General features: G+C 42.7%; 1 protein-coding gene across 2 annotated transcripts in view; it reads left to right on the top strand.

Moving 5' to 3' along the window:
* Window positions 1-908: 908 nt before the first annotated feature.
* Window positions 909-27,717, top strand: part of PLOD2 (procollagen-lysine,2-oxoglutarate 5-dioxygenase 2) — a 61,842-nt gene continuing 35,033 nt past the window's right edge. Inside the window, exons 1-3 of one of the 2 annotated variants that reach the window (XM_083504094.1) lie at window positions 909-1,699; window positions 18,462-18,553; window positions 21,885-22,021. In XM_083504094.1, the coding sequence (XP_083360220.1) occupies window positions 1,576-1,699; window positions 18,462-18,553; window positions 21,885-22,021 (353 nt within the window). In that variant the 5' untranslated portion in view covers window positions 909-1,575. The remainder of the gene's footprint in view (window positions 1,700-18,461; window positions 18,554-21,884; window positions 22,022-27,717) is intronic. The other variant, XM_083504095.1, reaches the window with a different exon arrangement.

Genomic DNA, 27,717 nt, shown 5'->3' with positions numbered 1-27,717 from the left:
TTTCAACTGTTTTGGAATGTTTTTAAATTCTGGCGGAAGGGCGGGGTATCAAACCGACAAATAAATAAATGCATTGGCGACAGTAACAATTAACGCCAGGAAATCCCTAAACAAATATCGAAACTCTTTACAGGAAGAGACTTGGGGGTGGTATCTAAAACCCCGTGTACACTGTACATTTAAAACACACCCCCTACGCCAAAAGAATTCTTGGAATTCACAGAGCTACTATTCCCATCACCCTTAAACTACAGTTCCCAGGATTCTAGTGTGTGCTTTAAATGTGTAATGTATGGTGTGCACACAGGTCACACTGTATTAGAACCACAGAAATCAATGCGCTGATTTCAATGGGTCTACTCTTAGTATGACTAACGTCGGAGATCCTTGGGACTGTTAGAACTACCATGGGGGGGCGGGAGGCAACAATAACTAGTAACAACTGCTTATCATTTGCAACACATTTTACGTGAATAGTACTTATTCTGCAATACAGGCATCCTACTCGGATAGCTCATTTGGTTAGAGCCTGGTACTGATAATGCCAAGGCTGCGGGTTCGATTCTCCTACGGGGCAACCGCATTGCACTAGATTATCCTCAGAGTCCCTTCCAGTTCTGCAATTCTAATATTCTACTCCACGCGCTACTTTGCTCCTCTAAAGTAACACCATCGTAACTGCATCAACCGACGGTTAAAGCATCCCACGGCCACCGGTTCCGTCCCAACGCCGCCGTAGGCAGCAGCTGTACCTTGTTAGCTCGCCGCCATTCCTGCCCCCTTAAAGCTGCAGAGACCGAGAAGAGCACCTCTTAGGATGGCAAAAGCAGCCCGGCGCCAGAGGACCGACGGCGCTTGCCAAAAGTCCAAGTCCGGGTCTGGGCAAGGGCTTCACGTCTCTACCGAGCATGTGCGAAGGCTTCCCATTTGCTCCTGCGAGGGCGCCAGAGGATGTCCTCGCACCGGCAGGGTCCAGGCGCGCCTGGGGGACGCGCAAGGAGGGAGACACCCCTTTCCCCACCCCACCCACCCCTCGGGCTTGCTCCCCCTCCCCTGCCAGCCCCCCGGCCAATAGCTGGGAGGACCCGGCAGCAATTTGGGTAGCTGCTCTCCTCTGGCCGCGCCCGGGGCTCCCCGACGGCCACCCCTCCCGCTCGCCTTATAAAGGCTCCAGCGCGCACCGACGGCTCCCTTTGCCTGGTGCCCTTAAGCGAGGGCCAGACGGCGGCGGGACCCGCGGCGCTGCCTCCACCTGATCGCATCTTCCGGAACGCTTCCCCGCTGCTCCTTCGGCGAGTGGATCGAGCGGATCTTTTTCTTTCTTTCTCCTCCCGGCACTTTTTCATCACGACCCTTCTTCTGGAGGATCCCCACTCCCGCGAAGCAATTCCCTTCTGGAGTTCACGGCGGCCCCACGCGCTTCGAACAAGGGAACGGGGAAACCGGCCGGCCGAGCGCCTCGCAGGACTCTTGTCGCGGGTGGGAGAGCAGGCGAGGGAGGGAAGAAGGGAAAGAGCCTCTCCGGGTCTTCTGCTGGGCTCTGCTTCGTTTCCTGGCTTGGCTGAAGCGCCGAAGATGGCCAGCAGCAGCAGTAGCAGCAGCGCTGGACCCCTCGCCCTTCTCTTGGCTTTCGCTATCCATCTCCTGCAGCCGACCCACCCCGCCGAGCCCGAGGCCGAGAGATCGCCCATTCCCACCGGTAACTTGACGCCCCCGCTCCTGCTTCCCCGACGCCCCCACGTTTTCATTTGAGCCGGGCCTCCTCCATTATTATTTTTTTTGCGAAGCTTAACCTTAGCGCGCGTGCGGTGAGCAGGGCAGAAGGCGAGAGGGTTCCTTGCCATGTGCAGAGTTGTTGCATAGACCAAGCTGATTTCTGAGACGGGTTCACTTCTAGAAGGGAGGGGCTGGGGTGTGGATTTGCGCCCTGGTACTTTTATATGAAATCCACCCTTCCCCCCCCAACCCCCCCCCACACACTTTAACATTTGATTAGGTCCACGTTATGACCGAGTAAATGAATGGATTGCTGGTGAAAATCCTGATTTTCTTACATTAAAATTAAAAGGTGACGCTACCCCCACCCCTTTAATCTGAAAGTGGATTCTCTTTAGCTTGGGTTCGTGAAGAGAGAGGAAATATCCCTAGGGGAAATGAGTTTCTTTTGCTGCAAGGCGAGTTTTGCCAGTCCGTTACTTTCTGAGAGACAGGGAGTGAGACCCTCCCCCCCCCGAAAAAAAATACCTTCTCATTCAGACCCCGCTTCGGGATCTTCAGACAAAAGCCCCGTTGTTCAAACTGCCGCTGATTTCCCCAGCTCTCAGGCGGGTCTGGCTTGCCTCTTGAGCGCTGAATTTGTTGCACATGCTTTGTGTGTGTTTCTTTCTTTCCCTTCTCGCTGTCACTTTCCTTGTAACATTCATGTGGAACATCAACGTCTGGCGAAGGTTTCCTTGGCCGCCCACCCAGACACAAGTTACAGGCAGCAAGCAGCGTTCCACGTTGAGTCTTTTAAAAGGAGTCCGTTTGAGATACAGTAACGTCAAAAACAAAGTTTCCAAGTTTCAAGAGGGAAACAGTTTCTCCGAGATGCTTAGGTCCATTTTCACTAGGTGTGCATTCTCATGTAGGCTGGCAATTTCCTTAACATGGAAAATGCAGAGAGAGTTAGCAAAGGGAGATGGGTGAGTTTTGCGCTCCTCATTTCTTTCTTTGCAGCATTTACACACAATGCTGTTGCCATCCGAATTCCAGCTTGTACCCCCTTAATTTAATCCGAATTTACTGGGGGTGGGGTGGGCGATAAGCTTGAAAAACCTGTTCCCAACGATCCTTGTGATATCTCAACAATCCTTTAAAAGAGTCCTTACTTCTAAGCACCTTGTAACCTTATGAGCTGTCTTTTCCTGTCTGTGGTGAAGAGTTGAATCATGACTTTCATACTGGCGATGATCAATATTTAGGATGCATTTGAGAAGGCAAGCAATATGGAAATGCAAATTCTGAGCTGGGCATTGCGGGGAAACTTCTATTTCCCTGCTAAGCCTTAAATACAATCCTGATTCTTTGCCCTGCAAGAAACTTCTCTCATTTCCAGTACAGTGGTACCTCAGGTTATATACGCTTCAGGTTACATACTCCGCTTACCCAGAAATATTACCTCGGGTTAAGAACTTTGCTTCAGGAAGAGAACAAAAATCGTGCGGCGGCATCGCAGTGGCAGTGGGAGGCCCCATTAGCTAAAGTGGTGCTTCAGGTTAAGAACAGTTTCAGGTTAAGAAGTAAATCCCACTGTGTGTAATGGAGTTTACGCCATAGGGACACCATTGCCTGTTTGCCCCATCGAACATAGCAAGGCTTCCTCCTGAGTAGACAATATACAACTGCACTGTTAGCCATAATGCTTGGCAGAAGAGACCTGGCACCTGGAAGACATGATTATTCCATTCAATAGTCTCTCAAACATGAAAGGTGTTACTCTGTGACCCTGTCCCCATTTTCTTCTGGTCAGATTTTCAACCAGTTTCCTTCCCATCCTTGTTCGCATTCTGCTCCTTGGGTCGTGTAAAGTGCTTGTTCCAGGGAGCTGGAAGGCAGGAAGAAATTCAATCCTCAATGTGCAAAACAGAAGAGGAAAGACATGCATAAAATCTGTTTAAAGAAAAGGGCCCATAATGTGTTCGAGTGCTTCCAGTCAAAAGAGACAATTGGTTTTAAATACACATCATGTTGCTTGCCATACACTGCTTCTTGCTTGGATCCTGAGCAGGCCTTTGATTGCGTTCCCAGCTCTCACTCGCATCAGTCCTGGGAAATCAACCATAATCTGTGATTTATATTTTTCACATGGTAATAAAAAGAGCTCAGAGTTTTGATTCACACCTTTGAGGTAGTAAATGGCTCGCTTCAAAACTCTGCCGTGATTGTTTTGCCACACAGATGGAACACTGTTGCTTCTTTCAGTTTTTCATTTCCCCCCAATCTTAACTTCACATTTCCACATCAGTTTATGTGTGTGTGTTTTTTTAAGTCTTCATGAAAATTCACCAGTATTTTTGTGCACATATACACATATTGATATGCAATTTTGCCTAATATACCCATTTTTTGCAAAACAATTTCTCCTAATATGATGCATTTTCAAAATTTTATTTTCACCAATATATGACTTTTTAGGCACACTTTACTTCAGCATATGCATTTTTTTGTACCCATTGCTTGGTTGAAGACCCTCTTCCTGATGCAACATTTGCACTCAAGGCCGTGCTGGTCTGCATGACGCCTCCCAGTGCTGTGCGGCCTGGGGTGATTCTGGCCAGGCTGTGCTGCACCTCCTGATGATATATGGCATGGGGTGACTTCCCGCCAGATCTCCTCTGCCCCCTCAAGATTGGGACTGAGCCCCATCCCTGTGGAATTGGGGGCTGTGGGCTGTGGAGGCCTCATCCCCATAGAATTGCTGTGCCTGATTGCATGTAATGTAGTTTGTCTGATTACTCACTTATTGGTTAGTGTCTTATAAGGAATAATAGCACTTGTAAGCTTTATTTCTTCTTTAAAATACTTTTAGGGCAATCACTTCTCTGCTCAACTACATAACTTGTATAAGGGCTTATATAAGTACAGTGGTACCTTGGTTCTCAAACGCCTTGGTACTCAAACAACTTGGAGCCCAAACACCACATACCCGGAGGTAAATGTTCTGGTTTGTGAACTTTTTTGGAAGCTGAACGTGCTCTGTTTTGTGTGTTATGCTTCCGATTTGAGTGCCACATTTCCATTTTGAGTGCTACACTGAGGTCGGTCTGTTTTTGCTATGTATTTAGCATTTTTGTTTTTGCGGCTTTTTTATTTTGCTTTTGCAGCTTTTTTTGTGTGAGACTTTGTGGAACCCAGTTCAACTACTGATTGATTGATTGATTGATTGTGTGACTGCAGTACATTGTTTATTGCTTTCATTTTATGGATCAATGGTCTTGTTAGATAGTAAAATTCATTTTAAATTGCTGTTATAGGGGTTGTTTTTAAAAGTCTGGAACGGATTAATCCATTTTGCATTACTTTCTATGGGAAAGTGCACCTTGGTTTTGGAACGCTTTGGTTTTGGAGCGGACTTCTGGAACAGATTAAGTTTGAGAACCAAGGTACCCACATATCATAAAAGCCACATCACATCGCTTCTTCAAATCAAAATGTGACTTTTAGTGGAAACACTGGTTCACACAGTCCCCTTTTTGGAAGACAATACAGAACAGTGACTCTTGTGTGCAGCTTCTATCTCCTTATCTCTGCAGGCACAGATGTACAACATGGCTTGCAATCTGCCTTCTATGTGCAGATATCCAGATGTCTCATGGATGCATCATTTGCCCATTCCCTTTACCTAAGTTTACAGATTTTAGGGCTGTACACATATACAGGCAGATTCTGTATGTGGGGGGAGTTGTGCATGAGATTTGTTAATAACCCCCCCCCAACACATGTCCCCCCCCCCCATGGCAGAAGGAACTGTTGTGTGAACAGGACATTGTTTTGTAACTCCCTGGAGTCCATCCCAGGCTAATAAACAGAACAGGATTAAATAACTTAATCCCAAATAAGTTTATTATTTGTAAATTATTATGGAATGGCACTGTTCAAGCCATCTTAATGAAGAGGCAATGATCTAGAATGCTGAAGCAGTGCTAATAAAATGCATGTTACAGAGTAAAAATAATAATAGTGGATTCTGGTTAACATAAACAGTAAGAAAATCTTCACTGATGTATAGCAGACTCTCCTGATGTGCAAACTCCACTTCTGCCAGGACCCCAGACATTGCAGGGATTGTTAACAACAGACTCCAGTTTTAATCCTTGTTTAATTTTCTGAGTTGTTTCACATACACTTCTTTGCCATCGATCAGATGTTTCAAAATCTAATGAGACTGACCTTGATGTACGTTCTGTTTTATTCTGCATAATTTATATCCTATTCATACTTAATAAAATGCTTCTAAGTCTGATTTGAGCAGTGTTTAAGCTGCAAATAACTTTCCACACACACACCCACACACCCACACCCACACACACCCTTAATTGTATGGTTCAGGAGAAATGAATTGTGAGGTGAATCCCAAATTGACAAGGCCCTTCGATGTTGACGTAGCCATAATAATAAAGGTTTCTGTATAAGCCTGGAAACTGTTCTTGCTCATCTTATAGTAATTAAAACAAATGAGCTTGTTTGATTGATGTGAAAACCTACGGGAAGTGTGTTATTCATTAAAAAGAGATACGTAACATTCAGGGATTACGGTGTAACTTTTGATTTATGTGACAAAAGTTCTATTGAGTCTATGAAAGCTAGAGTTTGTTAGAAGAGACCTTATTGGTCCTGAAAAGCTACCCAGAAACAGAGCAAAAACTGAGTTACAAAGTCTCCTTTGTAAACTTCACATCTATTTCTGACATGGAATAATTTGTGGTTATTGATAAAACCGCAATTATATGCATAGCTACACCTCCTTCTCTCTTGCTGTCTCTTATACCTGTCTCTCGACATGATCAAAATTGAGTGGAACTTGAAAGCTGGTGTGTCTTCAGTAGATTTGCATTCTGCCTCTTTGAAATGGCAAAATTCAGTCATCTATTCTAGTTGCTTGCACAGGTGCCAATCTGACCCACAAAAAGTTTTGCTGAAGCCTGTGAACCGAAACTAACAGTCCTATTATATTCCAGAGACTTAGATTCTTGACTGGACGCACACCAGGCTCTTAGTTTTCCTTCTTCTTCCAGAAAACTATAATTGCCACTTCTATAAAATACCTACATTGGGGTTTTTTGTGTTCATTGCATTTTAAATGGCTTTGAATATTCATAATAGAGTTGGAACAAGTATAGAATATGTGTGCAGCTCTCTTTTTTTAAAAAAAGTAGAATTTGTTAGATAAATGTTTAATACTGGACACTTTAAAAGTCATGAGCCAATTTAATATGACTAAGAATGTCTTATTTGGTTTTGCAACTGTGGGTAATGTGGCAATTTGTAACTGAAAGCAGCCCATTTTCATTTAGATAACTATTAATTAAAGTATTTTGTAGCTTACTTTTCCTGTACTCAAGGTTGTTAACAATAACAGTGAGACAATTTACCAAAATATAAGCAAAGAGCACAGAATACAATTAAACCATGTAGATTCACCAGAACTTTGACAATATGAGTGGCATGAATAAGTCATAGGAAGGGCCTATTGCCCTACAGATGGCAGTAGTTGGCAGACAGATTGGTTACTGTGATTTTATTATTTTACATCTATATCTTAACTTTCCTCCAAGTAGCTGTCTCTCTCCCTTTTATATTTACAAGAACTCTGTGAGGTAGGTTTGGCTGATAGACAGTGATTGGTCCAAGCTTCATAGCTGAGTGGGGTTTTGAACTCTGGTCCAAGAGCATGTACAAAGAGCATGTATGGCATGGATTGGGCCATAACACATTGCCAGTCCCATTTACAGTATTTTAATTGTTAGATGCAGATTTTGCAGAGTGACTTTATCATACTGAACCTTTTGGAATTTTGTCTATATGCCAATAAAGGTTTGAGATTGAGATTGAATTAATATACAGGTATAACACTCCTGGAGCTCAGAAGTGGTTTCCAAGCTGCAGGGAGCATGCGAGAAGAGACCCCTTTTATGTCATCTACTATAGGAAGAAAAAACCTTTGCACTTCTAATACACCACCGACACACTGATATACAGGAGAACTGTAGTGCTTCTGTATTCTTCAAAAGTTACTGCTTCCATAGATCTGCATCTATAATAACTCAGTGGTAGGTCCCGGGTTCTCCAGGGGAAAGACTCCTGAAACTGTGAAGGGGTGCTGCCAGTCTGTGTAGACAATACTGGGCTCAATGGATCAATGTTCTGACTAAGGTCTGAGGTGGCTTCTTATGCATCTGGTTGCTGCATGATTCTGTGAGTGCTCCATTCACATCTTAACTATGATTTAGCCAATATGTGTGACATTAGAGTGAAGTGTGAGAGACGAGGAAGAGAGTGAAAAGGAAAAAGTCTGGCTGGGTGAGTGATCAAGTATCAATGTGGAAGCAGACAAAAATACTCCCGGTCAAAAAGTCAATAAACTGGGTGCTAAAAGAGTAATTTGAAGTGTTCTGGGGATCTTGCTTTACAGCTGCTGTTTAAACAGCTGGCCCTGTAAAAAGGAGAAGAAAATACCTTGAGGGCACAAAGCTTTCTGTGCCAGTAAACTCTTCTCACTTTGTAAAAGTGATGCCAGTTGCTGAAACTGTAGTCATATTGATTGTTTAAAAAACAAACACAGAACAGTATGTTAAACTAAGAATGCAGTAGCGATGTTAGTCTTGTTCTGTTGGCTTTTGAGCAGAGGCAGCAAAGTTGAAGTCAAGGTCTTTGTACCTCACTAGGCCAAACAAACCATGTGTTGGTGCTGGAACCGGTTGTCTGACAGTTCCAGTCTTATCCACCCACTCCAGACCCGAACAGACACTTGGGCCAAACCAGTCATTTCCTGGTGGTTCATTTTTCTGTGCTTGGAAATGTGACTGAAATATCTGGCTTCAGATTTAGTTAGGGGAGCTCACAAGGTAAGAATGTAAGGCTTGCATGTAGAAGGTCACAAGTCCAGTCCTGGCATCTTCAGTTAAAAGGAGCACTTATTCATAAAACTTAGTCCTTGGAAACCCGCTGCCAGTCAGGGCACACAACATTGGCTAGATGGGTCAGTAGTCTGACTCCATATAACAGCCTTACATTCGTATGGTATTTTTGCGACTTTACGGATGTAGCTTTCGAAAGCACAAAAGGTTATGAAAACACGCATTTGGCTATTGCATACATGGATTTATTCAATTTCCTGTCGGGGTAGTATGTACCGGGCTTATGATGCAATATATGTGGGCTCTAAATTGCCAGTGTGTAATTGCAGTGTTCACCAGAGAACTGTAGCTTATTTACTTTAACTCAGCACCATGACTTCAGCATGCCTAAGCGGGGAAAGGGAAAGCAAGACGTGGTTTGGCAAGGCCTCTCGCTCCTTTTGGAGCTATTTGTCTCCAATGCTAGCTGCAGAATATAATTGATGCTAAGTGCCTGACACTGATAATTTTGGGTGTTTCCGGTCATGCTTCTGATCAATGCAGAGCCAATACAAAGAACTATTGTGCCAATGCTGGCATGTGCATGGTATTTGAGCTAGCTTTGGAAGCTATATCAGGGATAACCATTAATCATATCAACCCACATTTCAAGGATGTTCGCCACTTACACTGTAACTAAAAGGTGGGAAACCTTTTTCAGTCTCCATTTCCTTGTGGCAACCTTTGTGGTTGTGGCAGTGGTAGCAGGACAGTGGTCAGCAAACCCAGAGGCAGAAGTGGGTGGCACAACAGATGTGACTCATTACCTCTTTTCTTTGTCTAGTAGGCTACATTACAGCCACACAAAAGTCAAACTGAATTTTCAGGCATCCAGGCAAATAAGAGACATGATCTCAGTTCAAAGACTTATTCCAGCTAGGGAAAAGCATTCAAAAAGAGCGCAGAGCAAGGCTGGCAAAGGATGTGACATGGGGAGAGTCCCAAGGGCCAGATAATGATTTTTGGAGGGCCACTTTCAGCACCCGGGATTGAACTTTCTCAGCAATGCAGTAGATGTTTCATTGATACACTGTGGAGCTGCAACTGCAATAAGAAGTAGCAGCAAATGACGTGCTTACCTAAAATTATCTGTTGCCTCAGACATTGCATCCTAGAAGAATTAAGATTAGTGCTTGAGCATACGTGTAACTGAGGGTTATTCCAGGCATAGCTTGTAATGCTGGCGCTGCCTTGGCCCTGAGTAGAGCAGAAGCTGTTTGGTTGGTTACTTGAAATGTTCATTGCTTGTGAAGACCCCCCAAGACCTCCCAAAGAAAGACACAGTTGTCACCATGTGAGTGGTTTGCTTAGGCATTGGTTCGACTAGCTGCACCTACATCTCTGGCAGGGCAGCACTGACAACTGGACACTGGCAGAAGTCAATAAGGGTAAACATACTGGGGGAGCATTGGTCCTACTGCAGACACAACCTCACCCCAAAATGATCCCAGGTGCTCTGGCCTGACCCTAACCCCTGGAAGGGGATCAGACAAAAGCATGGCGAGCACCTGGATTCCTTTAATGGAATACCCTATCGCACATTGGGAGGGGCAGGTGTGACAACCTCCCCTCCACCACACCTTGAACCAATGTCTCACTGCGAAACCTTACAAAGTTGTGACGATTTGTGACCCAAGTGGCACCAGCCAATCAGCCAATGGGAAAATTCCTACCGGAAAATTCTGAGGTGGGAGAGAGGAATCACCTGAATATGGTTGAAAGGATTTTGCTGCAAACCTCTCCAGTCAATTGTTCCCTTCCATTGCAGCCCCATGTGACACAACCCCTTATTCTCTCGGGGAACCCCTCATCAACCCTCTGAAGATTTTGGGATAGTGCCATGGTGATAGGGAGAGACGGGGAAAAGAGAAATCAGTTGTGTGAGCTGTATCCCATGCACACAACCCATTGGGTACAAACCCAAATGAATTTCTTGCCCACCTTTTGGGACTCACACTTCACAAGGCAGTTCTGTAAACATGGGAGTGGGTAGGAAATTGAAGGCCATATTTTAATATTTGGAATGCAGCTGTGTGCCAGCAATTTATTTCCAACCCAGTAAGCTGCTAAAATGTACATTTTTCAGATAATATGCTCCTTGTTAAGCTGGCTTGATTTAAAATCCTGACAGATTTAAAGCTTGTCTAACATCAGTGATCCACATGTTTAACACGAAACAAAATAGTTAAATCATTGTACTGCAGAGACGTGGCCTTCCTTGTGTAAATCTAAGAATGACTAACTTAGAGGTCTCCCACCACTAAGGCCATCTGTGCACCATACATTTAAAGCACTATGGCACCAGTCATGGCTCCCCACAAAAAATTAAAAGGAACTCCAAGTTTGTTAAGGATGCTAAAAGGTGTTAAGAGACCCCTACTTTCCTCACAGAGCTACTGTTTCCAGAGCTTCCTGGGTAGAGGAATTGATTGTTAAACCAGGAATTGTAGCTCTGTGAATGGGATAGGTGACCGACTCTGGGGTTGCGGCGCTCATCTCGCTTTATTGGCCGAAGGAGCCGGCGTTTGTCCGCAGACAGCTTCCAGGTCATGTGGCCAGGATGACCAAGCTGCTTCTGGCAAACCAGAGCAGCACACGGAAATGCCGTTTACCTTCCCGCCGGAGCGGTACCTATTTATCTACTTGCACTTTGACGTGCTTTCGAACTGCTAGGTTGGCAGGAGCAGGGACCGAGCAATGGGAGCTCACCCCGTCATGGGGATTCGAACCGCCAACCTTCTGATCGGCAAGTCCTAGGCGCTGTGGTTCAACCCACAGCGCCACCCGCGTCCCCGAGTGAATGGGATAGGGGTCGCCAAACAATTCTCAGCACTCTGAACATCCCAGGATTATTTTGTGGCAAGCTCTGTCTGTTCAAAGTGGTATAATGGTGCTTTAAATGCAAGATAGACCTAGTGGTCACTATAATTCTGTTCCAAAAGAAAACACGGCCACATTTTATGTTATAACAAATTTGAATTGTTATGTAGTATTCATTCATTTTTACAATATATCCCACTTTTCCTCAAAGAAGCTCAAGGTAATGAACCTGATTTCCCCTTTCCATTTTATCTATAAGTTGGATTCCAAGGCATTATAAACAGCCTTGTCTCTTTCCTAATTTATTCATATCCAAAGGTATAGTCCTGAATAAGCTATCAGCACTCCATACTAGATATGTGGGATGAGTTATAGAATTCTAGCCAGGTTTCAGGACAGAGAAGGAAGAAGGCACCATGTTTGGCCGTTGATCACTTAGGAGCATAAATATATACACCGTTGGCTTCAGATTCCTGCCAGGGAAAGAATATGTTCTGGTAGAGTGTTTTTCCATGCTCAGCCTTATGAGCCCTGCATTTGATTTGAACATTTTCTGTTTCGTTTGTTAGTCAGTGCAGAAGTAGCTCACATTCGTCAGTCTTGCTATATACACGTAGACAGATCTGAGTAAACAACTTGCATGTTTATGGACACATAAACCCATGAAAGTACTGGCTGTGGGATGACCATGTAAGGTCTGTTTTGCATTCCTTCCCATTTTCTCCACTAAAAGACATGGTGGCATGTCTGTTAGTTCTTAATAGGTATGTGCACTTTTGGGCAAATCCTTAAGCACCTTGCTCAGTACATCAGTGGCTGGAACCCCTTTTCAATGGGGGCCTCATTCTTTTCCAGTGTAGCCTCATGCCAGAGGTGCATAGTGGGTGGAGCAAAAAAAAGAGAGTGTCTCTTTACATTTTTGCAGTGGGTTACTTTGCATCCATACAAATGCCTGGTGTTTCCACCCCCCCCCCACACCTGCATACACAAAACTCTCAGTCCTCCATACAGGCAAGCAAAAAGCATGATTACAGCTCTAGGACACATTCCACCCAAGCATAATAATAATTATTTATACATACATACAATACCCTGCCCATCTGACCGGGTTTCCCCAGCCACTCTGGGCGGCTTCCAACAAAAGATTAAAAAACAGAATAAAACATCAAACATTAAAAACTTCCCTAAACAGGGCTGCCTTCAGATGCATTCTAAAAGTCGGATAGTTGTTTATTTCATTGACATCTGATGGGAGAGTGATCCACAGGGCGGGTGCCACTACCAAGAAGGGCCTCTGTCTGGTTCCCTGTAACTTTGCTTCTTGCAGTGAGGGAACCACCAGAAGGCCCTCGCGCCGGACCTCAGTGTCTGGGCTGGACGATGGGGGTGGAGACACTCCTTCAGATATACTGGGCCGAGGCCGCGTAGGGCTTTAAAGGTCAGCACCAACACTTTGAATTGTGCTCGGAAACGTACTGGGAGCCAATGTAGGCACTCAAGGAGGGCACAGAGCTGGCCATTGAGGGCTGTGGCCTGGAGAGTGGCATGGCCTGGGGAGAGTGCCAGGGAAAGGATTGAGAAGCCAGCCCCTGGTCCTGAGGTTCCCAACTCCTGCTTTATAGAAATGTTGGAATGCCCTTTCTACCTTTGTTTCAGAGCACATTACAGGAATGGCTTTAGATTTCCCTCTTTAGATTTTGATGTACAAATATGTAACAGATATTCCATGAAATACACAGGCAAAGGTGAACCTAGATGGAATTCATGCTAAAGAAAAAGCAAATGTTCACTCCATACCCCCTTTAAATAGTAAGAAAAGCAATACCCAGGATATATTAAATCTGTCCTTTATTAAAATCCTGATTATTTAGCTTGATGTATATGAAATACCATGAGGCATATTGGCTTTCCTGGTTGGGTTCCAAAAAGTGACCTCACATTGCATGCAGATATGGAGTGTGATCCTAACTTATGAACTTTAAATTCAGTTTAGCCGCTGCACCATTCAAGAATCAGTACTTGGTTGCCTGCCAGAATTGCTCTGGATTTAATGGCACATAAAATTAAAATCCCGAGCCAGACTTGAAGCGGAATCCTCTCTTTGCATCCACAGAGGAATGTAGAAAGATATATTTCACATCTCTGCTACCAGAGGGCCTTTTAACTGGAAATGGCAGGGAATGAAACAAAGACTTTATGCAAGCCAGACCATGCAGTGTATGCATTGCTGCTAAACCATTCCCCTTCCCCTGCTACAGATGAATTTATGGCCATTTTTTAGGCCTGGTTCAGCCTTCAGGAGCAGTGTCCGGGCAGAAATTGCTTAAATGTCCAGGAAAATCCAGACCTATGGCAAGCCATAGCTCAACAACTTTTGTGTCTGGATTGTCACTTTCCCAAAAATGGCAACTTTCCTCCTCTTCTGGTCATTCTGCTGTTACACTGTCCTGCGCTAAACCATAGCTTGACTTAGCATCCTGCTTGAACCAGAACAAGCTTAGCACGCTGCCTGAACTTGTGGTTTGTAGTTTATGGTTTGTCTGGGAGAGCTGTGTTCTGAAGACTTGCTAAATCAAACCATGACTTGCTAAATCAAACCATGACTTGCTAAATCAAACCTCACAGCAGCAGAATGACCTGAGAGTAGCAAAGCAGCAATGATTTCTTCTTCCAATGCTTGTGAGGGCTTGCTAAACCATGGTTTGGTTTAGCGTGATGTGTCAACCAGGCTTAATCTGTATGAATCGAATTTTAATGATAGGATGCACCCAAGGTTCAAGCTAAGTACAATTGAACCTTCAGAGCTGAGATAGATGTCGTGTAATTTGTGATCATACTGCTTTGTGGATGGGGTAAAGCTAAAGGACCCCTGGATGGTTAAGTCTGGTCAAAGACAACTATGGGATGTGGCGCTCATCTCACTTTCAGGCCGAAGGAGCTGGCTTTCCAGAGCATGTGGCCAGCATGACTAAACTTCTTCAGGCACATGGAACACCATGACTGAAGCCAGAGCACACAGAAATGCCATTTACCTTCCTGCCGCAAGGGTACCTATTTATTTACTTGCACTGGTATACTTTTGAACTACTAGGTTGGCAGAAACTGGAACAGAGCAATGGGAACTCACCCGGATTTGAACTGCTGACCTTCTGATCAGCAAGCCCAAGAGGCTCGGCGGTTTAGACCACGGTGCCACCTGCATCCCTTTTGTGGGTGGGACTGAAATACAAACAGCATACTAGGTTCAAAGGATCTTTTAGGCAGAAATGAATGCAGCAGACCAGAACAATCTGCAAATTCAAGCAGCACCTCAGTGAAAGAAATCAAGCAAATAAGGCATAGTACAAAGGAAAATTAAATCAATTGTACAATGACCATGAATCCTCGGGTTTGTCAGTTCCTTCCTACCTCAAGCATGGAAATCTGCAGCAGTGAATTCAAATGAGCAGTAAATACATATGGATATAGTACAACCATTGCAGACATGTGTCATCTCAGAGTGCAAGTGTGTTTCCCTGGGAGAGATGCTTTTCCATGACAATATCAGTCTTCCTGTTTCTAGAAAATGAATATGTTGGGGGTAGGGAATGCAAGAGCAAAGCCTCTGGCTAATCTTCTCTCATCCCTAAATCTGCAGTAGGGAGAGCTTTGTAATTCGAAGTTCTGTGGGCACACAAATTGCCAGTTCTAAACAGAATAAATGAGTCACATCTTGTATTTATTTCAGGGGCATGCTTCTGCTTTCAGCTTCCATGTCAATGGAAATGTCATCAAAGGGAAGGATAAAGGTCTTCCTTTGAACAAGCCATAATTAAGGAAAATGTTGCCAGTTGTCTGTCTGTCTTAAATAAAATGAAAATTAGATTGGAATAAATCAGTCAGATTTTATCATTGTTTTTTCCCCCATTTAGATTATCGTTTTGTTTTTTTTTTTAAATGGATTTGGGATGCCAATGTACAGAACCACATAAAATTTCTTTAAACACCTTGAGAAATGGACTATTAGGGAAGAATCTGTTTTCTTTAGAAGTTAGCTGTGTCTGGGGGGAAACCCTTACAGGGGTCACCAATGTGGTGCCCACTGATACCAGTCTACAGCACCTGTGAAAGGCCTAAGTAAACATGCCTTTAAAATGCACAATATGTGAGATATTGCTTGATCATCCTCTCATCTTCTCTCCTTTTTCTCTGGGTTCTCAGCACCTGCATGAAATTAGGCCAATGGTCTCATGCAACCTTCAACCATGGGCTCCCATCTCTCCCTTATGTGATGGAAGAGCGTTGCATATGGAACAATGCTTTGTTAGTCCCAAGGACTGTGTGGTGGCACATTAGAATCAAATGTTGGAAGAGCCTTGTTTTCGTTAGGCACAGAAGCAGGAGTTTTTTCAGTAAAGGTATAGAGTTTTGCTGTGCCCAAATCAGGCAAAATGGTTGATTTGTTAATTTATGGCTCTTCTGCTTGCTTCCTGTCTACGCACACATGGTAAATGTTTGGAAAAAGCTGCAGGGATGCCATCGAGATTTATCAAATTTCAGGCTGGGAGAAAACTGCAAATATCAGCTTGCTTCCATATTTGTAAAGAAAAGCGCACTCTATATTTTGATCTGCCTTTAATGGTATTAGTTGCAGTTAGAATTGTGTGCTGGAAAATCAGTATGAAAGTAAAGGAAGTCCATGGATGAGGAACATGAAATTTGCAAAGTGTTTTTTCTACAGCTTATTTGGAGAACCAGTTCCCTGTTTCAGAGGGTTAGTAATGCACTCTGGGGGAGGGAATGTAACTGCAACTTAATTCTTTATTACAGTGTTATTCCAGACACATAATAGACGGGATGACGGCATTTTCTGTCTGCTCTGTATCTGTCTAAGGAGAGAGTTCCTGTAAACTCATTCAGTTTTTAAGCACCCTCAGAATAATTTCTTCCAAAGTTTAGAACTGTGTATTCATGAACATTCTCTGCTACATAATAGAGCTGGTCGATGACAGCTGAAGTACTGTAACATAAACATTTTATTAGTTTTAAAGCTGAAATGAACCTACTGAGAGGTAATAACCTTCACACAAATATGAAATTGTACAAAATGCCTTCCTTCTGATGCCAGAAGCAGGAGGCTCCATTAGCTAAGGTGGTGCTTCAGGTTAAGAACAGTTTCAGGTTAAGAACGAACCTCTGGAACAAATTAAGTACTTAACCCGAGGTACCACTGTATCTGGAAGGCCACAGTTTCCCCATCTCTGTCACAAGAGGTGCCTACTGAGTGTTTATATGTTGGCTACTATGCCTATGATCATTTCCTTTGGAGTGATTATAAAGTGTCTTGACATTTGTTCCAACTTGCTGGCAAGTGTAGCTGTAAAATATGGTATATCTTCCCAAATCCAAACCTGAAATTGCTCTCAAATCAAAATAGTTCACACAGGGAAATGTAATAAGGAATTCATTTGGCTTACTTAGTCTTCTATGATCACATTTTCCAGTATACTCTATTGCTGGTGCTTTCTTTCCAAAAGCTCCATAAATCAAAGTGGGGTGGTGGTCTGGTCGCAAGTTTGTTTCTCATAGTTGCTACTTTTTTTTTGCTCAGCCTTCTCAGAGCCAAGAGGACAAGGGAAAGGTAGGGGGAAACTGCCAATAGCTGCTTTGTAACTTCCAACCATACCTGTTAGACAGAATACTGATTTTTCTTATCATGTTTATAGGATGCTGTTGTGAACCTAATTTGTTCCTGCTGCTGAAATATACCCACTATTAGTAGCAATCCTATTTTAAAATACTGCTTGAAAACAGAGATGCATTTTTAACTAACTAATCCCCAATAATGTTCAAGCTGGTGACATAATAGCTTGAAACAACAGACTTTGATTGCACAAACTGGATTTTCTCTTTTGCGCTATAAAATCTAGCTTATTGAAAATGTATAATTTTCCATGAGTTTGAAGGGTTTCCAAATGGCTTCATTTCCAAGTCTTTATGTCAGCAGTGGCACATTAGGGATAGCAAATTATGATTTTGGCCTGGGCTTGTGACTCCTTGCATCCTGAATAATAGGACACAGACATTCATTTAGACAACTTTATTTCCAAAACCATCATTCAGGGGCCCCTTCTTGCCATGTGGTTTTGACAACTTGCTTTTCAGTACATTATTTAAAGTGAAAGTTGTTCATGAGCTTGAATGGCTGCACTTTCTCTAGTGAGCTGTTGAAATGCTTAGTTCTATTGTATCCAGTTTGAATCAAAGAGAAAGTTAATGGTGTAACCACAGAGCCAATGTGGTGCAGCGGTTAGTAGCCAATTCAATTTCAAATTCCCGTTCAGCTGAGCTTCCTGAGTGGCCAAGGATTTATCTGTCAGACTAACCTACCACACAGGGTGGGTAGCTCTGAGCTCCCCAGTGAATTTCCCTCTATAATTCCTAATGTTTGTATGCCACTTTTCAGGGCAAAAGAAAGACACAAGCTTGGCTTTCTTGACTGCTCTGGATAGGTTTAATCTGGAACACAGAAAGCTACCTTATCCCAAATCCGATCATTGCTCCAAGTAGCTCAGTGCTGTCTACACTGACTGGCTGCAGCTTTCCGGAGTTTCAGGCAGGGAACTCTCAGCACTTCCTGCGGATGCCAGAGATTGAACATGGTACTTTCTGCAAAGCAGATGCTCTACCACAGGGATGCGGCCCTTGTCACAAAATGGAAAGATGGTAGTCACTTGTAAATAGCTACCTAGCTCATTGCCTATGGCAATAACTGCCTCCTGGTGAGAAGGGAAGAATATTTATTTGTAAATCAGAAGAGAATTAGCTCTACTTTTTTATTCATGCCATATGCATGCCATGTATGAAGCTGCCTTATATTGAATTGGGCAGTCCAATGTTTCCAATATGTCAGATAAGGCAGGCTAGAAATCCATGAATTATTGTTGTTGTTATTTCATCTGTGAAGAACTCACACCTCTCTCTTTCTTTCCCCCTTTTCCCTAGATAAGCTACTAATTCTAACTGTTGCAACAAAGGAGACGGATGGCTTTCACAGATTCATGCAATCAGCAAAGCATTTCAACTACACTATAAAGGTATTGTGAACCCTCCTGCTCTTTCAGAATATGGAAAATAGTTTCTCTCTGTGTGTGAATTCACACACACACACTCATAAAATAAACCACTGTAGAATGAAGTCATGGAAAATACCACTTCGGTCATTTGCTGCATACCTTTGCCAATTCAGAATTACTCCCTACTGTAGGCTTAGTAATCTTTCACCTAGTCTACCTCTTAATATTCCAGATGGTGGAGTTTTCTACTTAGCTCAGGAGGCTATTCCACAGGCTTATAGATTTAAGGGCTGGCAAGGTTTTATCCACAGTCTGTGTAAATATTATCTCTTTTCCTTTCCAGTTAACTTATGCTTATGCTTGGTAACTATTTTCATCCGAAAGCATCCCCCTTATATTCTGCATTTTCAGAATAAAATGCATCCATTTCTTGGAATTTATATCTCCTCCTTATTTTTGGCCTTATTATCCCAACTGCTGCTTTAAAAAAGTTACTTCTGCGAGGAATGTGTGCTCTCCACTTGGTTCTGTAGGAAAACACTGATAACTGAAATAGGCTGTAAAGGACTTAGCACTTCAACTTGAAAGGGAATTTCCTATCAGAGAGGTCCAGGGCAATGGAGGTCAATAAAAAATATTTTGCTTAGCAGATTCCCATGGGCCTGACTGCAAGGCATAGAGATATGACTTGTACTGAGCCAGACTACTGGCTAATCTAAGTTTATTATTGCTACAGTGACCAGTAGCAGCTCTCAGGGGTTTTGGACAGGAGATTTTCTCACTCCTACTTGGAAACATTGGCAACTGAACTTTGAACTTTCTGCATTCAATGCCTGTTCTCTGCCAGTGAATGTAAGAAATTTAGGAAACTGCATTTCACCGTGTCAGTCCTATGGTCCATCTAATTCAATGCAGTCTACACTGCATTTTAGATCCCAGTCCAACCAGGGATTGAACCTGGGACTTATTGTACCACTGAGATATGGCCCTGCCTCCTTTTAAAAGCCCTGTTTAAAACCATCAGTATTTGGTTGCTACTTAATATGTGACAAAGAAGCTGGGCCATGCCTGCCATCGCAATCAGGCTCTGCATGCTGTTTTGTGAGCAGGGCTAAGAACTTTTGTGTATGTAAGGTCTCTCCACATAATCAGGATTCAGCAACCCCCCAAAAAGGTAATTTCCAGTTGTGTGGACATTGCCTATACATGCACAATTTATTTTGTGCATGGAAGGAAGAGGCTGGTGTAGGCAACATGCAGTTCTCTTAATTCAGTTCTCAGAGCCTTTATCCCTTTTCTTCAGCTAAAATAGATTAAAAAGAAATCCCAGCCAACCAACTAAACAAATACTATTCCATCCTGAATGTACCATCTGTTCTGGCACCTCAACACTATGAAGGTGCTTTAGCTGTGATAGCATGAGTGTTTATCCCACTGTGATGGCCAGGAATGAAACACAAGCTGTGCAGGATTCCTTTTTGCAAATGAGGCAAAAATTGACAATTACCACTGCCCAACGAAACTCCTCCAACATGCAGATTAGTGGTGTTCGTCTCCATTGTCCACAGTGTCCTAGTCCAGTCGTGATTTATCCTTGGAAATACTCTACTTATCTAGTTTAAGAATCAAAAGCTTTCCCCTCTCTTTCTCAGCAAGTTGGTGCTTTGAGCGACTTATGTGGTGGAAAGTAATTGCTGGGTTACTGTTTGGTTAGGAATCGCTTCTCATATTTCTAGAGTGATGTCATAGTGCTCAGGACTGCTTGGGACATGGAAAATTTATGGGCAGTGAAATGCTGTCTTTAATATGCCTAAACTGTTGGAAGGCATGGGAGGTGTGCGTTGAGCTTTGTTGTAACTTGTTTTCAGCCTAAACATGTTCACTTCAAAATAAGTTTCTTTGATACTCACCGACTTACAGAAAATGCACCGAGAATTAAAATGTCATAGGAAAACAGTGTTTCTTCTTTGGAAGTGGATTGAGGACCCCCCCCCCCCCAATCCACTAGATAGGACAACAGTAATCATAGTTAAGAAAAAGTCTGATTTAGAAAGGGTTGAGCATTTGACAGGCCCCATAAGACCTGAGAAACTGGCTGATAAAATGATAGCTGTCTTTTTACTAATCCTCCATAATCTACTTGCAGCTCTTTCTTGTGTGGTTTATTGATTGACTGATTGTGTTTGTACCCCACTCTTCTTCCCAAAGGAGGCCAGGGTGGCAAACAATTCAATTTAAAATAAAAAACCCTATTTAAATCCAATTAAATACCACCTTAAAACATCTAAGGGGGATGCAGGTGGTGCTGTGGTCTAAACCACTGGGCCACTTGGGCTTGCCCATCGGAAGGTCGGCGGTTCGAATCCCCATGACGGGGTGAGCTCCCGTTGCTCAGTTCCCGCTCCTGCCAACCTAGCAGTTCGAAAGCACGTCAAAATGCAAGTAGATAAATAGGTACTGCTCCTGCGGGAAGGTAAACAGTGTTTCCATGCACTGCTCTAGTTTTGCCAGAAGCAGCTTAGTCATGCTGGCCACATGACCTGGAAAAATGTCTGTGGACAAACGCTGGCTTCCTTGGCCAGTAAAGCGAGATGAGCGCTGCAGCCCCAGAGTCATTCGCAACTGGACTTAACTGTCAGGGGTCCTTTACCTTTACCTTTAAAAACATCTAAAACACCTAAAAACATTTAAAAGCTACCACAGACCCTCACAGTTACTAATGCCTGGGTAAACAGGAATGTCTTTATATTTCTCTGGAAAGTTGATAAGGAGGGAGACAGACATAGCTCACCATGGAGGCATTCCACCAATGGTGAACTACCACTAAGAAGACTCATGGGTCATGGGTCAGTGCCAAAAAGGCAGGAGACAGAAGCAATACCACCAACAGCCTCCTCTGCTGACAGTAGGGCTTGTGATGATTTGCTGCAACCAGTGCCTTTAGTTCCAGCAGCAGGTATTGGGTTTTTTTTTTGGGGGGGGGGGGGGGTTGGCCAAAGTCAAAGTCATTGATGCACAAACAGCCAGTTCACTGGGTGAAGGTATTCTCTGGTACCTGTAACAAGCAAGTTGAAGTTATGGACTGCCCTTGTCAGTGGCTTTTGCCATTGACAGTTGCTTGTGTTTTTGCTTGGAGATGTCTGCAGTTGGAGCAGATGTCCATCAGGAGAATACCAGGAGATACCAAGACCCACCGGCAGAGGAAGAAGCCCATCAGAGGACACATTAGCCAGTCCCCCTGGAGCTGACACTAATTTATGGGATGAAGACCAAATACTGTCTCACGGCCTATCAATAATGGTCCAAGTTGTGACAGCACACTCTGCTTAAGACCCTTCATTATTTATCTTAGGTGCTGGGTAAAGGTGAAGAGTGGAAAGGAGGAGATATTCTAAACTCTATCGGAGGAGGTCAGAAAGTACGCCTGTTGAAGTCTGCATTGGAATCGTATGCTGATCAAGAGGATTTGGTGGTTATGTATGTTGACTGGTAAGAGAACTTATTTATTTTGTATCCTGTACTTTGGACTGTGGGGGAAAATCAGTTTTGTTGTGACATGCTGCTGGTTAACATGCATATATTTCCCTGTGTCCTAGTTTTTAAATGGGGAAAGCTAGTGCTTCTTTCCACTTCCAGAGATTTTAGGCTGTATAAGAAGCAGGCTTTGTTTGTTTAACAGATTTACAGATTCAGAAACTGTCAGCAGGGCATGTTGTGTTCCTTGAAGGGAGGAGGGGGGGAGTGGATGTTATCTAGCTTTGAGAAGCTGTGAGACACGCAGCCTAAAATAAACATTCCTGCTTTATGAGTTAGAAGTTCCTGTCAGAAGTAAATGGGTAAATGACCTGCACAATTGGCAGTTAAATAAGAAAGTGTTCTTATGTACACCCTGCTTGTGGTTAACGCTTAGCTGGAATGAAATATTCAACGCAGCAATAGAGAATTTAAAATAATAATTTATTTGTCAGACAAATAAATGAGAGGCACAGTGGTATATGGTTACCAAGCTCTGGCCTGGCCTCCTGCCATTATGGCCAGCACTTATATTCCCTTAATCCAGCCCCCTTTGCTCCTCCTTTGGCTGCCTCTGTCCAATCAGCCTGGTTGAATTTCCTATTGGCTGATTGCTATAACCAATCCTAAAAGATACACCCATATCCTCCTGTCCTTATATGGAACACAAAGAGCTATATATTGTTACATCTATAAATGACAAATAAGTAGTAATATATCTTACATGTGTCTCAACAAGGAATCTTAATTACCAGCTCACCTCTTGCCCTCCTTGCCCTATTGCCCTCCAAAACAAATGGTTAATCTTAAATTTTTATCTTAAACATATGTCAAGGATCTTGAGTTCACATCAACATTGAAAGATCTCCTTCATTTGAAGGTTTCTAAACAAATGCCTGACAACTATATATCAGGACTGCTTGGATGGCGTCTCCTGTCTGGCAGGGGGGCTAGGCTGGTGGCTGACTTAATTTCAGGATAAATACAACTCTTACAACTATATGAAATAAGAATCTAGCATTTCTTAAATCCTTTGCATAATTACATTTAAGCCAATATATTTAATACATAACATAGGTAGCCTTTTAAAAGAAATAAGGCCTTTGTAAAGTAAGGAACTCAGTAAAAAACAGCTTCAAAAGAAGCCTCTTCAGTTTACACCCCCCCCTTCAGCCAGCTGCTTTTCCCATTAGCTCTTCCCAACATTTATTGCCCTTTAACTCTCTCAGTTTAAGAAAGAAACAGCTTTAAAAAGACTTCCCAAAAATGCTCTCCCAAAAATGCTCTCTTTCTGCCAGCTAGATGCTTCTCCATTGCTCTTGGCCTTTTAACCTTGTAAAGAAGATCTGGCTCATTTTACTGGGAGGCACATTGGTATTATTTTACTATTTACTCATTCCTAATTATGTTTATCTCTGCCTTTTTTATCTTCTGTAACATGTAGGGTCAGTGTCCTCACTCTCAGCCTGTAATTCCCCCTTTTTACGACTTTGAGAATTGTTTTCTGCTATAAATCAAGGGGCCCCTTGTCTAGGAGGAAAACATTGCCAAGGTTCTCTAAGCAGCTGGTCTTCTGCCTGGCATGAAACATTTGAAAATCTAAGCCCATTTAATTTAGGAACCTGATCAAGATATAAGCCAATATAAGCCTTGATTAAAAATGCAGTCTATATTCAGATGCCACACTTATAAAGAATGCACAGTGAGCGGTAGCAGCAAATTCATGTTAAACTTACAGCAGATTCCTTCAACCTGGTGCCCTCCAGCTCTTTTCCCTGACCAGTGGTCATGCTGGCAGGGGTTTATGGGAGCTGAAGTCCAGCAACATCTGGAAGACAGCATATTGGCTAATTTCTAAAATTCAGAGGTCCAGTGCTGGGATGCAAGCTTTCCTGATGTTGTAATTCTTTCTGACTTGGGAGACTTCCTCCACCAGTCTCAGATGTTTTGTGTTGGAACTGGCTGAAGTTATTCAATGATGCCCTTCATACAATCTCCTAGATCTTCTCCCCAGCCCCATGTTTTCCAGGCCCTCCTATTGAAGAAAATTGCAGGGCTGAGCCTGGTGACCCATAATTCATATGTGTCTCACAAGTAGAAGCTGTTATTTTGGAGCCCTAACTCTTAGGGTGCATGTTTTATAATTAATTGGTGTCGCCTTTCAAAAATATTTTAGACATTCTTTTGTATTGTGTGTGTGCGTGCACACACACACACACACACATGTATTTCCCCCTGTATTCTGTACAGGTTTATAGCTAAAGTGGGAATTTCACCCAGCTTGAAGTTTGCGAGTAGAGAATCAGAGGCAAATAATCCCAAGGAAATGTTTAATGGAATTAGAGTTGCAATAAAGACTATCACAGTGAAGTCTAATCCCTCCATATGATGTTGGACTACAACTCCCATCAACCCCAGCCAGTACCAACCAATAGTCATGGATGATGGGAGTAATGGTCTTAACAGCATGGGACAGCTGGCCAGTTCCCGGTCTGTTCTGTTTGGTTTACTAGCATAAAGATTCAGACCCTTTGCATGTGGTATTTGTGCTACAGTAGTGAGTGTGGAAGGGAAAGGTCTGAATCCTGCCTTCTGGCTCACTTATTGCACCAGTCCTTCACATGTTGAAGATGACATTTGCACAAAAGTGTCTAGGCATTTACATGTCAGCAGGTGTGGATTCTTAATGATGAATATCCAGTGCTATTTTTCTAGAAAAAGAGGTGTCGGAACTCACCATGAACACCTCCCTTAGAATGGCAATGGCACCCACCTGAGAGATGCCAGAAATGAGTTCCTGTGAGTTCCCTCTTCAAAAAAGCCCCTTGTGTAACCTTCATTTTTCAAGTGTGTGACATCGCCTCCAAAGCATTGAGGCTGGGCACCATGAATGAGCCAGCCTAGTTGGTAATGCCCTCCCCACCCTGAATATCTAGCTGTATGGGGAATAACTGTCTGGACTCGGCTTCAGTCACTTACACATGGCCTGTGGAAGCCTGCCAATCTAACTTCCTTCCTATGGGAGAAATGGCAGGTCCTCTGGCTGAACTTAACACCGCAGCTCAGCATTCTCCGCTTCCCACAATAAGCTAGGAGAGCAGCTTCTCCAAGACTTCAAAACAGGCTTTAAGATATTCTCAAGACAAGAAACCCAAATAATAAGGAAGTGGAAGACTTGATGCGCAATGTAATGAGCCGCACATTTCTTCTGAAACTTTCATGCTGTTAGAGTTTCAATTTCTGTCCATAAGAATTAGATGCATATTCTTACTTTTTAAAAACCTATTCGAGTCTTGCTTATATTGTTAGGTACATTCAGGCTAAAGACCTTTTATACACCTCAAGCATTTGAATGTTGATATCTGGTCTTTTTTAGCTGCTTTCTGTTTTATTGCTGTGTGTGTGTGTGTGTGTGTGTGTGTGAGAGAGAGAGAGAGAGAGAGAGAGAGAGAGAGAGAGAGAGAGTGAGTTGTGGCAGGAAATGTGTACTTTGTGGGGGCTGTTTACTGTGATCATTTTTAGATGTCGTTGTATATTTTCAATATTTACTATGTATGTCACCTTGAGATCTTTGAGTATAAGGCAACACATGAATTAGCAACAACAACAATAATAACAATAATTTATTTTTTATTTTATTTAAAAAAATTTATATACCCCTTGATTGTAGAAAAAAACCTCAGATGACTTGCAGATTCTCCCAGTAGCTCATGACACAAAAAGTATAGCCTGGTAAATTGTGTTTTGCCATGAGACAAATGTTTTCATGATAGGAAAAATACTCACTTTGGCCACTTTGGAACAGGCAGAATTTCAAAGCTATTAAACGCCATGGTTGATATAGCTATTTATGATTGATAACAAATCTGGAATTGGAATTTGTAAACATACTTTAAATATTTAAGCCCTTCCACTCTGTCATATGGCTGCTACTGTTACCACTTCAAAAGTTGTCTGAATGCCTTAATATGCTGCCACTCTGGGACACAGAAAAGCAAAGGAATAACATGAGGTCATTCCGTCTTGTGGTGGAAAAATGTTGTCTGGGAGATCATACTCTAGAGAGCATCTGGTTCCTGTCAGTGACTGAAAGTTCCTGCTACAACTTTGCAAAAAGGGAAAATGCCGCTCTGAGCCAGGCACCACTTTCTCCTCTCAGAGCATCCCCTGTTTCACACTGTGCTTTAGGTCCAACTCTGGGGTTAGCCAGCTTGAATGGAGGGTTGTCTGGAGTACAAGCCAGCCATTTTCATTTATTCATTTTATATTTTTTGTTGAGAGCTGGAGAAACTCCAAAGCACACTTTTCACATTTATTCTGCCAAACTTTGGGGGAAAGCAAAACAGTGGGAGTCTTCATAAAACCCACTGGGTAACATTATACAGCTTACTTAATAGGCTTCCTTCCCTGCAAAGTTCCTAAATACCTGCCGTTCCGCTTGGAGCAAAAGATGAGTTTTTGCCTTTCCCCCTTTCCTCCTGTAAATCAGCAACTTTTTGTTTCAGCTTTCTTTTGCAGTGAGATTATTTGCCTCTACGAAAAACACAGCATGTCAGTCAACCTTACATGTGTAATAGCTACCTATTTTCCCATGTGTTTAAGCTTTCTGAGAACTGCATGAGAGACCATAGCCCCTGCCATCATATGGGAGTGGGGGAGGTAGTTACCAGGGAAAGGTCCTTTTCCATTGATTGTGCCTCCACTCTAGAACATAGTCTCCAGAGAGGCTCACTTGGCACCCACCTGCCAATTTATATTCTTTCTTGTGCTTTATTTTCTGTTCTGTTTTTAAGCAAGAAGATGCTATTTGTAGTATATTTTTGGAGCAACCAAAGGCAGGGTATACATTGTAATAAATCAATTGATGAATTATTTCTGACTTTGATTCTGAAGCAAATAATCAATATAGCCTTGTATACTTGATTGATGGTATGTCAGTTCCTTGCTATAGAGACAGAAATAACACTTCACTTCTGAATTCTATATATATATATAGATAGAATTATGTATGTAATTCTATACATGCATATGTAATTATGTATATGTATATACATACATAAATATGTATGTGTCCCAAATCTCAAATCAGCATTCTTTTTTTCTTTTTCTTTTTAATTTTCAAATTTTGAAATAACATTTTTTACACACACATACACTTGTTTACATTAAAACCATAATGCATGTCAATACATTTATGGGGTTCCCTGAACCCCTGTACTTCTTTCTACCCCTCCCATGGCTTCCAAAATTTTCCTTCCTTTTTTGCTGCATCTAATTGCATTTATCTAACTTATTACATTTCCATTTTTATCCTTTATCGTTTTAAATTGCAAGTGCTATATCAATCCTGCTAACGTTTTTAAATGTTTATAGTGATCTTTAATATAGTCTATAAAGTTATGCCATTCTGTGCTGAATTTATTGTCCTTTTGGTGCCTCAAATCTGTTGATTTGAGGCACCAAGAGGACAATAAATTCAGCAAAGAATGGCATAACTATAACACGTTCTGGATCAATCCAATGTGTGCAGATGCAGCTCAAAAGTCAGTGCCCTCTATCTTGAACATACCTTCGCCTTCAGAGAAGGCATTGTTGTTGTTGTTTTTCTGTGAAAAATAGCTTGCTATGGTTTCCAGCAGGATTGGGTAACCTGTTGCGCTCCAGATATTGTG

The sequence above is a fragment of the Podarcis liolepis genome (assembly GCF_965112155.1).
Source record: "Podarcis liolepis genome assembly, chromosome: 5".
Classification (NCBI taxonomy): domain Eukaryota; kingdom Metazoa; phylum Chordata; class Lepidosauria; order Squamata; family Lacertidae; genus Podarcis; species Podarcis liolepis.
Note: the sequence above shows the minus strand (reverse complement) of the source record. Positions and strands in the feature narration are given on the sequence as shown.